This window comes from Ursus americanus, chromosome 20, assembly GCF_024610735.1.
Source record: "Ursus americanus isolate L20-20 chromosome 20, mUrsAme1.1.p, whole genome shotgun sequence".
In the NCBI taxonomy this organism is placed as follows: domain Eukaryota; kingdom Metazoa; phylum Chordata; class Mammalia; order Carnivora; family Ursidae; genus Ursus; species Ursus americanus.
Genome location: NC_142146.1, coordinates 45,414,060 through 45,426,436, shown reverse-complemented (window position 1 = coordinate 45,426,436; position 12,377 = coordinate 45,414,060). Strand labels below are relative to the sequence as shown.

At 43.1% G+C, this 12,377-nt stretch overlaps 1 protein-coding gene across 1 annotated transcript in view; it reads left to right on the top strand.

Moving 5' to 3' along the window:
- The first annotated feature begins 1,888 nt into the window (after positions 1 to 1,888).
- Positions 1,889 to 12,377, top strand: part of ERICH6 (glutamate rich 6) — a 30,136-nt gene continuing 19,647 nt past the window's right edge. The window contains exons 1-6 of the mRNA XM_045811085.2: positions 1,889 to 2,279; positions 3,140 to 3,197; positions 7,912 to 8,003; positions 10,723 to 10,785; positions 11,067 to 11,122; positions 11,217 to 11,333. Of these exons, the coding sequence (XP_045667041.1) occupies positions 1,889 to 2,279; positions 3,140 to 3,197; positions 7,912 to 8,003; positions 10,723 to 10,785; positions 11,067 to 11,122; positions 11,217 to 11,333 (777 nt within the window). The remainder of the gene's footprint in view (positions 2,280 to 3,139; positions 3,198 to 7,911; positions 8,004 to 10,722; positions 10,786 to 11,066; positions 11,123 to 11,216; positions 11,334 to 12,377) is intronic.

Genomic DNA, 12,377 nt, shown 5'->3' with positions numbered 1-12,377 from the left:
AGGTGTCGCTGTCAGTGCGCAGTGAGGGCGGGGACCATGCCTCTCCCCTTCGCGGCCACAGCCCAGCGCCCAGCAGAGGGCTAGCTCCTAGTGCTCATTAAATATTTGACGGTCATATTGCTTGTGATTCCAGATCCCTAACTTCTCACTTCCTGTTCCCTTGAGAGCCCTTTTTTAGTACAAGTCTTCTGGGCTGGAAAGCTCATCAGTGGTAGTCCCTGATGCCAGGAACTGACCTAATATTCACAGCTAGATCTCATTATTATTACAAGCTGGTCTGACCCTGCCAAGCCATTTTGTTTTCCTGTTGGACAGAAACATTCCGGAAGAATATCAACCTCAGACAAGATGCTAGAGACTGAATGTGTCCTCTTAAAATTCTTACGCTGAAACCTGATTTCCATTATGATGGTATTTGGAGGTGGGGCCTTTGGGAGGTGATTAGGTCACAAGGGGAGAGTCCTCATGAATGGGATTATGCTTTTGTAGAAGAGGCCCCAAGGAGTTCCCTTGTTCCTTCTGCCACATGAGGACAGAGCCAAAAGACAGAGGTGTAGGAACCGGAAGCAGATTCTCACTAGACATCAAGTCCGCCTGACCTCGTTCTTCCCAGCCTCTAGAACCGGAGAATAAATTTCTGCTGTTTATAAGCCACCCTGTTTAAATTTTGGCATAACAGCCCAAACTAAGTAAAACACAAGGTTACTCTGACACCATGATAAAGTGAAATAAAACAGAGCGACTTCATAATTTTGTCTAATCATAAAAATAAGGTCTCTGAGCCACGATCAAATACTCCATTATAGAATAGCCCCCTTTTTCTGACAGCATCCAATTCAAAGCAAAAGCCTGCTTGCTTATACCTTTTCCCAAATCGTCTAACCGAAGGCTACACCCTTTAGGTTCTTTCTACCATGCTATTACTAAGACACCTTACTGTAATCGGCAATAACATATTTAACTGCATGTGTGTTCCTAGCGTGGCCTTTGGCTGAAATGCACGGACAGTTATAGGCTGTCATTTCATATTCACTGATATCCACAAACATCTTAGGGGTAAAGTATTATTATTCCCAATTTATCCCCCAGGGAAACTGAAGCTGAACAAGGTCTAGTGATTTAACAGAGATCATATGAGGAGACTTCTAGACCTAACCCTGTTCACTTAATATAAGGGTCAGTCCAGGCCCTTTTACAACACCCAGATGTCCTCAGCCATGGAGAATCTGTTTGCTTCCTTTACCCCAGAGGTGAAGTCAAACAGTAAAAACACAATTCCTCTCACCAGGAATATTTCTCAGACTTGAGAGGCCTTTAAACGGAAGCTAAACTCTACAGTGAAGATGTATGTTCCAGTATGACTGGGTCTAAAGCAAGGCACCCATTTCGAGCACAAAATTTAAGGGGCACCCGAAATCTCATTAATCAAGATAAAATCAATTAAAAATCAAATCAGCAAACTACGACCCAAAGGCCGGTGCCTGTTTTTGTAATAAAGTTTTATCCTAAGTTCCAACAAGCATGTGTCTACTCAAAAACCAAGGTCCAGCATCAACAATACCAAGTGCGACTCCCCCTATTCCCCCTCAAAGAAACAAACAAACACGCTTCGAAGGAGCCGAGAGGAAAGGGAGGTCAGTTCGCCACAGGGTGCTAGGGGAAAGCAGGTGAGTAGGAAGCCTGCCCTGGTCCTGGCTCCTTAGCAGCTCTCTGCCCCGCCGCCCCCTCCCCGCAGCGCGGGTCCTGCCACTTTAAATCCCCGGGGCTTGGAGGCGGGCGGCGGGCCGTTGCCCAGGGAGACAGACGCACAATAGCAGGCACGACCCTAGGCCTGGACCCCCGGCCGCGCCGGCCACTGCGCTAGCGGCCACCCCGCTTCCCGCGCCCCATGGCCAACTTGTACTCGCGTCGCAGCTTCAGAAAGCCCGAGAAGGAGGAGGGCCGGCAGGAGGAAGAGGAGGAGGAGGAGGAAGAGGAGGTGTTGGTAGAGATGGAGGAGGAGGTGGAGGAAGAAGAGGTGGTGGAGGAAGAGGTGGAGGAGACCGGGGACGCGAAGGAGAAGACGCTGGAGGTCCATGGGGCGTTCAGCGATGAGTACTTCTGGAAGTCTGTGGAAGTCGGTGACAGCAATGGAGAAAATTCAGAGCCCTTCCTTCCCCGCTTAGCCAGCGTCGTCAGCCCCAGCCTAAGCCCGACCCCGCCGCTCAGCCAGACGTCCAGCTCGTCGCGGAGCGAGACCCCAAGCTGGAGCTCACAGTGGAGCACCTCCTCCCAGAAAAGTACAGCCCCTGCCAGCCCCTTCCTTTAAGGCTTCCCGGGCCCTAGGGGCCGCCGGTCCCGCGACTCCAGAGCCTTGGTCTCCTCGCGCATCTGGTTTCCAAATACATGCACTACTCCACACACAACCCCGTCTATCTCGGGCCCTTCTGTCAAAGGCACTGAAATCTTGGCTGAGCCTTTGCGATGGCTCACAATTTAGGACATCGTTGAAACGTTTGGTGAAACTGGAAGCTTGGGTAGTGCCCTACGGAGCCCGTTTGTAGTACTCCCCTGTGCGTTCAGGTCCTGATCGTGTTCTCTCTCTCTCTCTCTCTCTCTCTCTCTCTCTCCCTCTCCCTCTCCCTCTCCCTCTCCCTCTCTCCCTCCTTCCCTCTTTCCCCCCCTTCCCCTCCCTCTCTCCTACTCTCTCTCTCTTCTCCTCTTTCACACACACACACACACACACACACACACACACACACTGGAAGACTAGTGCCTTCGGAGTATTGTGCTACTAAGACAATCCTCTAAAAAGCTCATTTTTGTGGTTAAGTTCCTGTGCTAAACCCACTCTAGTCACTTCCTTAAAAAGAGAGGCAGAGCATTTATTTAGAGGAGGATGCCCAACCTCCCAGTATTGACATTTCTGTCAGGATCCTTCTTTGTTGGGCCAAGGGTGGGAGGGGGCTGTCCTCTGCATTATAGATGTTTAGAAGCATCCCTGACCTCTAGCGGGGACTATGCCATTAGCCCCCACTCTGTGATAATCAAAAACGTCTTTAGATGTTGCCAAAGATTGGGGGGGGGGGGCAAAAATTGTCCTTTTGAGAACCACTGATTTAGAAGGAGTGGCTAAGTTTTTAAATGTTTCATTCAACAGGTTTTCCTAAAATATTTCAGACATTTAGGAAAGACTTGTCTGGAATGAATTTAGATAGGTAAGAAAATGTTTTGTTTTCATATTATTTTTGTTTTCATATTATTTTTGGAAGCTGCTGATGTTTACCTCTTGGGTAAACATGTCTGGAAATAGAGTGAAATAATCCAGGGCACTTACAGCTAATTTATTCAAAAGGTGTTTTTTTTTTTTTTTAATCATACTTGTTAGACACTTTGGAGATAGAAACAAGGTCCCTGTCCATCTACCTGCAGAGATGGCATGTCCACTTAATATAATATGAAATAATAACACTGTGCCGGGTGGGCAATAGCAAGGGCTCTGAAAGTCTGTATTGGCTAAATGAGACCGTGATTACAGACACCTGTGAAGGAGACTGGAAATTACAGTCTTTTTTTCCCTCTCTCTTTTTCTCTTTGTTGTTATTGCTACTAGCTTTCAAGCACAGGAAGACACCAGAGAAATACCTTCTGGAACATCTTTATAAATCTTCCCTGAAATCTCACACCAAACCTGAGTCCACAATCTTGAATTACTGCTCACCTAAGCTTTGCTTTTACAAGCAACTTTTAAATTCCTAAGCATCAGGAGGATTGTTCTGTCCCACTTTTATGTTTTTATTTATCCTTTTAGTTCAACTTTTTAAGAAAAAAATAGTATGTGGTTAAAAAATATTTAAGTATACACAGGTATAAAATAAAAAATCTCCATGCCCGTCTTCATTCCCACACTCCCACTCGCCAGTTAATGTATTGTTAACAGTTTGTTTCTAATATAATTTTATTTTTATTTATTTAAGATTTTATTTTTAAGTAATCTCTTCACCCAATATGGGGCCCAAACTCACAACCCTGAGATCAAGAGTTGCATGCTATACTGACTTTGGCCAGCCAGGTGCCCCTCCAATATAATTTTAAATAGCATATTTTCATTCCCTGATTTATCCATTTTTGACATAATTACAGGCTTCCCACCCATGAAAGATGAGGAATATAACTCATACTATTTCTCTCCTCTTCATTTTTGGTAGTTATGTTATTTTTAGTTTTTCCAGCCTTTAGGATTTTAAGGTATTTAAACCTCTACAATCTGATTTATCAACTTTAGTGACTACTTATTAACTCTTATTATGAAAAGTTAACACACTAATGCACTTCTACTTTCTTCTATCTCTCCTCTCACCCCTTCCTCCCCCAATTAACAAGTTATATACATTTTATAACAAACTATGTTAATGTGTAATATATATTCATATAAAGTCATTTTACTTTGCCAAGTTTTGTTACGTTCATATTATGTTTTCTAATCATAATTAACTCAGTACAGGTTAATTCTAAAAATTGAAAACCAATCAACAATATAATTTCATGCTAAGAACCCAATAATGTGATTGGATTCGTGCACAAAAAACCCCCAAAATCCTGTCAGCAAAACTTGGCTCCTAAAAGGAGAACTTTTCAACTTTCAGTTGTTTTTAATTATCTTCCGGTTTCCTGAGTTGGGTTCAGTGGCTGCACTTTTTTGATTCCCATATTGCTTGCTTGCTTCTGTTCCTTTTCTCTTGGCTGGAGAAACTCCACAGGTAATTATCTCATGAAGATCTCATGGGCAGTCAGATTTCTGAGTTCTTGCCTGTCTGGAGATGTTTTCATTTTACCTTTATACTTAATTAATAATATAACCTGGCATAAAAGAAGACATTTAAAACCCTTTTCCTGGGGCACCTGGGTGGCACAGCGGTTAAGAATCTGCCTTCCGCTCAGGGTGTGATCCCGGCGTTATGGGATTGAGACCCACATCAAGCTCTTCCGCTATGAGCCTGCTTCTTCCTCTCCCACTCCCCCTGCTTGTGTTCCCTCTCTCGCTCGCTGTCTCTATCTCTGTCAAATAAATAAATAAAATCTTTAAAAAAATAAAATTAAAAAAAAATAAAACCCTTTTCCTCAGAGCTCTGAAGACATTGCTTCTTTGCCTTCCAGTACCCAGTATTGCTGACCATTCTGATTCTCGGACGCTAGTGATATGTGATTACCTCCTTCATTTGTCTCTGTGCTGTCCTTTAGAACTCCCACTGGATAGCTGTTGGCCCTCTTGGATATCTAAGATTTGAGGTGTTTATATGATAATATGCAGCCCTTGAACAAAAATTTTTATTTTGGTATTCATATTTGTCATTTCCAAGAACCGGATCTTGTTCTCTCTTGCTGTTCAAATAGTTGTTGCTTCTTAACAACTTAAATCTCTTTTGAGAGTACTCTTATTATTAAAGTTCTTTTTTGTTCTTTGAAGTTCTTTTTTTTTTCCTTCAGGATTAGTTCCGTTAATCTTTGTGCTTCTCTTCCATACTATTGATGGCCCTTAGGTGACAGGTAATCCTTGGTTATCAGTTTGTATTGATAAATGAATGGCCAGTAGGTAGCTAGAATGGAGTCCTTCTGCGGCGGAGCTTTCCTGGAAGGGTGGCTGTGAGTCCTATGTGGGTGGATGGGGGATGGCAGAGCCAGCCTCTTGTGGAGTGTCGGCAGGAAGCGCGCAAGCTGGAGTCCCCACTATGACTAGAGTTAGGATAAGGATACCTCACTGTGTGGTCAGAGTTCTTCATGCATTTCATTTCCGGGTGGAATGTCCCTCCCTCCTTTCTCATCCAGGCCTATTGGGCAGGGCCTGTGGAACCTCATACTGTGCTCTGCTTCTCTTTCAGACCTAAAACCTCCCTGGAGAGGCTGCCCGCTCTTTGTAGGAAGCAGTTCTTTGGGCTTCCTCTGGAAACAAATACAACTGCTCTGTATAAGGGCAGAAGAAGGGGGTTGCCTGCCTGGCCAGCTGCTTTGAGTTGACTTCTTGAACCTCTCCGATGGCAGTCCCCAGCTCCCTCCGCTCTGCATTCAGTTGACTCTGAGCTTGGAACTTCCCAGAAGAACTTTACTTACCTCTCTTGTCTTGAGCTGTGGTGGTCTCCATGCTGGTTTTCCATCAAATGAAAGCATTGATTTTCATTCTTTAAGGACTTCAATATTACTTGTCTACTGGTGACACCTTTCTTATTTTAAAGGGCTGTTTTTGTATTTGTTTGTTTGTCTTTGTTATTTCAGTAAGATCTTGGGAAGGAAGGAAATTGGGTGCTCAACTGCCATCTTGACCTGAACTTCCTGTTATATATAACATCTCTTTACTTGATCAAATTCTTAATTTCTCCTCATAAATCTTCCTAAGAAGATGCTTATTTTATATTTCCAAGCATTCTCTGGTAAATTTGGTAAGATTGTGTTTTTAAGGAAATCCATCCTTAAAAAGTCATAAAATGCAACCAATATTGGCTTACCTTCTATTTTCAATTGCCCTGTTATTATTCTAAATGAAAATGGGGCCAACTGTAGATGACAGATGAATGTGGAGAAACACAGGTTTTGAAGCCAAACAGGTCTGAGCCCCATCTCCATGTGCCCTATAGAATGTTTCAGAAGTTCCCTAGAGCCTCCATTTCCTTGCCTGTAGAAAGGGAATATTAATACATGCCTTGATTAGTTTTTGTTAATATAAATGAAATAACCAGAGTAAGGCAACTACTGTGAAGGTACGACTACATAGTAAGTTCTCAGTAAATGTTAATTTTGTTATCCTCAGTCACCTGCCATCTTTACACGGAATTTCAGAAACAATCTTTGGCATCAGTTTAAGGAAGGCAGAGAGACCTTGATGAATAATGTATTGATTTTGCTAACCACTGAATTGGGGGAAAAAAAAAAAGCCAAACATTAAATGTTGTCTAGAGATTGCTCTTTCATATGCCTTTACCCTTGGTCCCTATAACTTGTTTCTCTGGGAGGTGAGATAAACAGGATTCCCCCAGAGACTTGTACAGTGGCTTTGGCAGAGTTATTCTTCACTTATTACAAGACACAGTCATTTCAGAATTAAAACACCCCGCTGATGCAATGTGTCAAGGAACCAAGCATCCAAAGAGGAAGGTGGACACTTTATGAGAACTAAAAATGGTTAAAAAAAAAAAGTGACAACGTAAAATTGACTAAATTATTTGAAAAAGATTTGATAATTTTAGAAGAACCAGCAAATTATTACAAAAAATTGAAATTCAAAGAGACAAAGGAACTTGAAGGAGTAGTTATTACTTACTTGTGACTGGTAACAGTCATTTTAACTAGTAAAAATCAATACATTTCTGTCTTCCTATCGTGTTAATGATAAGTAACTGACCTACTTGTAGAAAGAATAAAAATTGTTTGATTACAATGCATTTAACTTCAAACCTTTAAAAAAAAAAGTTTGGATTATTTTTAAGCTATTTGATTGGGGCACCTGGCTGGCTCGGTCAGAGGAGCATAGGACTCTTGATCTCAGGGTTGGGAGTTCGAGCCCCATGTTAGATGTAGAAATTACTTAAATAAATACAATGAACAACATGTCTCATTTAAATAAAAGTAAATGTTTAAGCACACACACCATCACTGCCACCACCAACACACATGCATAGATACAGTGGTGGTAATTTACTCCCCGGGGGGAAAAATATGGTATTGGGAGCCTCTGGGATTTAGGAGCACTTTCCCTATGATGCAAACACACTGTGCCTGACTTTACTGAGAGATAAGTATGCAAGAAAATATTTCAAAGAAAATAGAAACCAGGATCTTCTATGTACATGCATTATTTGACTGTTAAAATGTGCTATATTTGGAAGAACTGCTGACAGCTATATGGGTATGCTGAAAACTAACACTCTGTCTAAACTTCAGGACTATGTATCACACGTTGTATCCAGGAATTCCAACATCAGTACAAACAGAAGAAAGCTGGCTTCAAGAATTCTCTGGCAGAAGGCAGAGGAGTGAGTAGTTTGATTTCTTAGCATTTGCTGGGCGATAGGCTTGCCCGTTGGAAAAAGCGTGACCGGAGGTGGCGGGAGAGCCAGGTTTGAATCCCAGCCCAAGACAAAGTGACATGGAGATGCCGAGGCAGGTGCCCTTCGCCCCACAGAGCCTCAGGGTCACCATGTGCCGCTAATAAGAATCATACTCCAGTCCCAGAATTGTTAGGAAGAGCAACATGAGATTAAATATTTAAATTCTTTGGCACCTCGTCTGTAATAAATGCCAATGTTTACGTTCACATCAAGAAGTAATCTGCTCTTATGTTTTGCTACAGATCTTCATTTTTTATGAAGAAGTAACATGCACGCGGTTTCTAAATGCCAACCATTAAGAAATATATAATATAAAAATGAATATTTAAATTTATCCCAGTATAAGGAATTATGAATAGCCTTTCCTTTGAACTTTTCTATTTGTTTTCATCACACGCTTCCTGAGCACCTACCGCATGCCAAGCACCCATCAGAGTCCAAACCCTGTTCTAGGGAAATGGCAGTGAATAAAACCAAAACCCCTGTCTCAGTGATCTGGTGTTAAAGTGTGGAAGGTGGAGGTGATGGTGAGATAGAGAATACACAAAAGAAGCAAGTATGTAGTACATTAGGCGATAGACGTGCTAAGGAGAAAAAGCAGAAGAAGGGACGGGAGATGTTGGGTGTGAGGGGTGTCAGGAAGTTTACATGGGGTGCTGAGGGAAATCTTCACTGGGAAGCTAAAATACTTGAGCAAAGACCTCAAGGATGAGAGAGAGTGAGCCAGAATGATCTCCTGGGAAAGGATTCCAGGCACGTGGACTAGCACATGCCTCCTCCCAGAACAAGCGGCAGTCGGTGTGGCTGCGGTGAAGTAAATAGGAGGAGAATCTGAGGGGAGAGGGTCAGAGGGACAATCGAGGACCAGATCTTTTTCAACGGGAATGAAGTGGTAAGACACTAGTGGGTTTGCACAGAGGAGTGACAAAATCAAACATAAAAATGGACTAAATACAAAAAAGATGTTAATAATTCCCAAATTAATCTGCACAGTCAATGTAATTCTCATGGGATTTTTCAACGGAATTTGACAAGCTGATTTGTCGCCCTGGCTTAGCAGTGTGAAAAGACAAACCGAGGCATTTTCAGATTTCTAAGTTTGAGCAAACATAGATTGAAACAGAGCAGTGCTCAACAGGAGATAGTTAGGAGGGCTCTCCAGATAAGAGCGAGGGAGAAGTTTTTACAGAGAAGACACTGGAGCAAAACAAGGACACGTTTTGATTGGCTATTGCTTAAGGGCTTGAGTTATTCGGGCAGCCTGGTTGGCTGTTCCCGAGTGGCTGTTCTTAACCTTGAGGCATTTACAGGAATTGACAGGCGCAGATTGCAGTTTGCTTACCTAGGCTACCAGGGAAGGCATTAGGGCCACCTCATCGGATGGCCGCTCTGTCTGAACCAAGCAGGAACCTCGTGAGTCTAGGTGTGCCTCTCCATTTCTTTCAGATCTTCTTTTTTTTTCCCCCATAAAGGACTCATGCAGCTCTTCCTAGTTTATTCCTAGGTGTTTCATAGTCCTGTATTGATGTAGCAAATGGACACTTTTTTCCTATTACATTTTCTAATCATTGTCAATGCATTGGAAAATTATTGATTTCTATATTTTAATCTTGTATCTGACCCCCCCTTAGTGAATTTTCTTATTAATTCTCATAGTTCGTGAGTTGAAAGTCTATGAAACAATTAACATTTCCCATGAGTAATGGCAACTTTATCTCTTCTTTAACTTTTTTACTTAGCCGTGTATCATGGACATCCTTCCATGTCATGAAAGATCGATCTAATTCATTGAAACAGCATAGCATTCCCTTATATACAGTTGTTGTGGCTTATGTAATAAAACTGATTGCTAGATATTTCAGAGTTGGTTTGGTTTGATGTTTTCAGCTCTTCCCTTTAACAAGTAATGCCTTAATAAAAAATCTTTGTGCATTCATTTTTTTATCCCTGTACCGGCATCTCTGTTGGACAAAATGCCTAAAACAGATTTAAAATTTTTTTTCATATTCTCCACATAGGAAGTGCATCATTTTCTGAAGCCCACTTCTTCCTCCAGGAGCAGTCCTTGCTGGCCCTGGCTCTGTGAGCAAACGGGCCAGCTCCCTCCCCTTACCTCTGTCCCATTGCAGGTTAATCCAGTTGGTTTTCATCATTCCAGTTCTCTCTGTTTAAATCTTCTACACATTCATTCAAAGTTGCTGATGGTCACCTTCCCCATTTCCAGTACTGCCCTGGAATCTGTGGAGGGAATAATCCTCATGGTTGAGTTCAATGTCTTAAACAAGAACCCCCAGCACCCTTCAACCTGAGAAATCTTTTACAGAATGACAGACATAAGGTAGACAAAGTAGTACTTTAAAAAAGTAGAAAACAAAAGTGTCTGGAAACAAGGTTTATAATCAAATAAAGTGTGCAGCTCTGTAGTAGTCTAGGACCGGAAAGGAACGGGGAAACATTTTTAAATATGATCCGTCTGTTCCCCACTGTCCATAAGAAGTTATTTGGAAAAGGTAAAAAAAAAAAAAAAAAAAAAGGTAAAACAAACACAAGGGTATTTATTTTGCTAAAAGGCATATTTTCTTTTTACATTAAACTTCTTTCCTACTTTGTCAGGATTGATGACAAACGTACACTCATTTTCCAGGGAAGAAACCATCCGCGGTAACTAAAGAAACTGAACACGAAAACCTGGCTTCTAAGTTAAGAGGTAAATGGATGTGTGGAGTTCTTCCCTCTGCCTGCGAAGGCAAACTGCCATTGGGGAACCAGCCTTAACTGGGACAGTGCCCCCCCCTCTGGAAAACCTCCCCTAAGAATATACTCAAGGAGGTGGTGAAGAGGTTTCAGGGCATTGTAACTGTGTGTGTGTGTGTGTGTGTGTGTGTGTGTGTGTGTGTGTGTGTGTGTGTGTTTGAGATGGGTAGCGGGTGAGGAGAAAGTAGAAGACAGTTTTAAACTTTCTTCCTAAATCGATGCTTTTCTCTTCAGAAAAATGGGTAATTAATCCGAAAGAGCGAAGACTGGGTATTTTATGTGAGCTGGAGGTAAGAAATGTTATCAGTCCAATAGTACACAGTGTTCATGGTAAATATCACTTATCCCAACATCAATTCTCTCTCTCTCTCTCTAAAAATGTAGTTTAAAGACGACTTCATGACGCTGTTTGAGCCTTCTCTGAGAACGCTGCCTAGCATCGGGCCGCCGTCCATTCTGGCATTCAAACAAGAGAGTTGCAATTTAGGCATTAACTTCAAGGTAATTTTCATTCCTATTATTTTAAAATTTTAAAATTTTGTTTATTAGCACATGATGTAATAAGCCACACGATGATTTGCACAGAAGACATGAACATACTTCAAAATGAGAAACAGGCAACGAGCTCTTTCACCTGGAACAGCACCTGGGTGGCTGTGTTCGTCCGCTTGGGCTGCTGGAACAACGTACCGCCAACCGGGTGCCTGAAAAGCACAGCAATTTATCGTCTCTCGGCTCTGAAGGCTACAAGTTCAAAATCCATGTGTCAGCCAGTCCAGCCTCTAGGGGAGCATCCTTCTTGCCTCTTCCTAGCTTCCTGGCCATCGAACCCTGGCCTGCCATGGCTTGCGGCTGCTCCACTCCTATGGCCGCCTCAGCTGTGCCGGCATTCTCTGTGTGTCTGTGTGCCAGTGTCCCTCTTCTCCAAGGACACCAGTCATGTTGGATTATGACCTAATGACCTCATCCTCACTTGAATAGCTCTGCAAAGAGCCCATTTCTACAGAAGGCCCTATTCCCAGGTACCACCGGTTGGGACTTCAAAATATCTTTTCAGGGGACATGATTCATTCCATAACAGTGGCCGCAAGGCCTGGAAACGAAGGTGAATGTTTAGCATTCTTGATCGTGCCTCTGCCTGATGCGCAAGGGCAAGGCCGCCTTCATAATTCCCACAGGACTGCACCCCAGCCGTGAGCGACTGATTGGTGGTATGATTGCTTCCAAACTCGAATGGGCTGGCGGTGTGGAGAGAGCCGCACCGTCCCCAGATCGGAACCCCCTACATTATTTCCCGTGGGGTACGCTAAAGGCGCAGGCTTCCTCCCTGGGAGTAAGAGCCGGCGGCCTAGGAGGCGGCATGCCGCAGACGTGTGTGCGAGTTGATGGCGATGCCGGGTGCGCAGGCTCACGTGAAGCTCGCGGCCACTCTGGGCCGCGCATTCAACTGTACGAGCCTAGTGAGGGGGGCCCGTTAAATATGTCATGTACTGTAATACCAGTCGTATTTGCTGTTTATGTTTGTCCAGGTTTTTCTGAACTTTA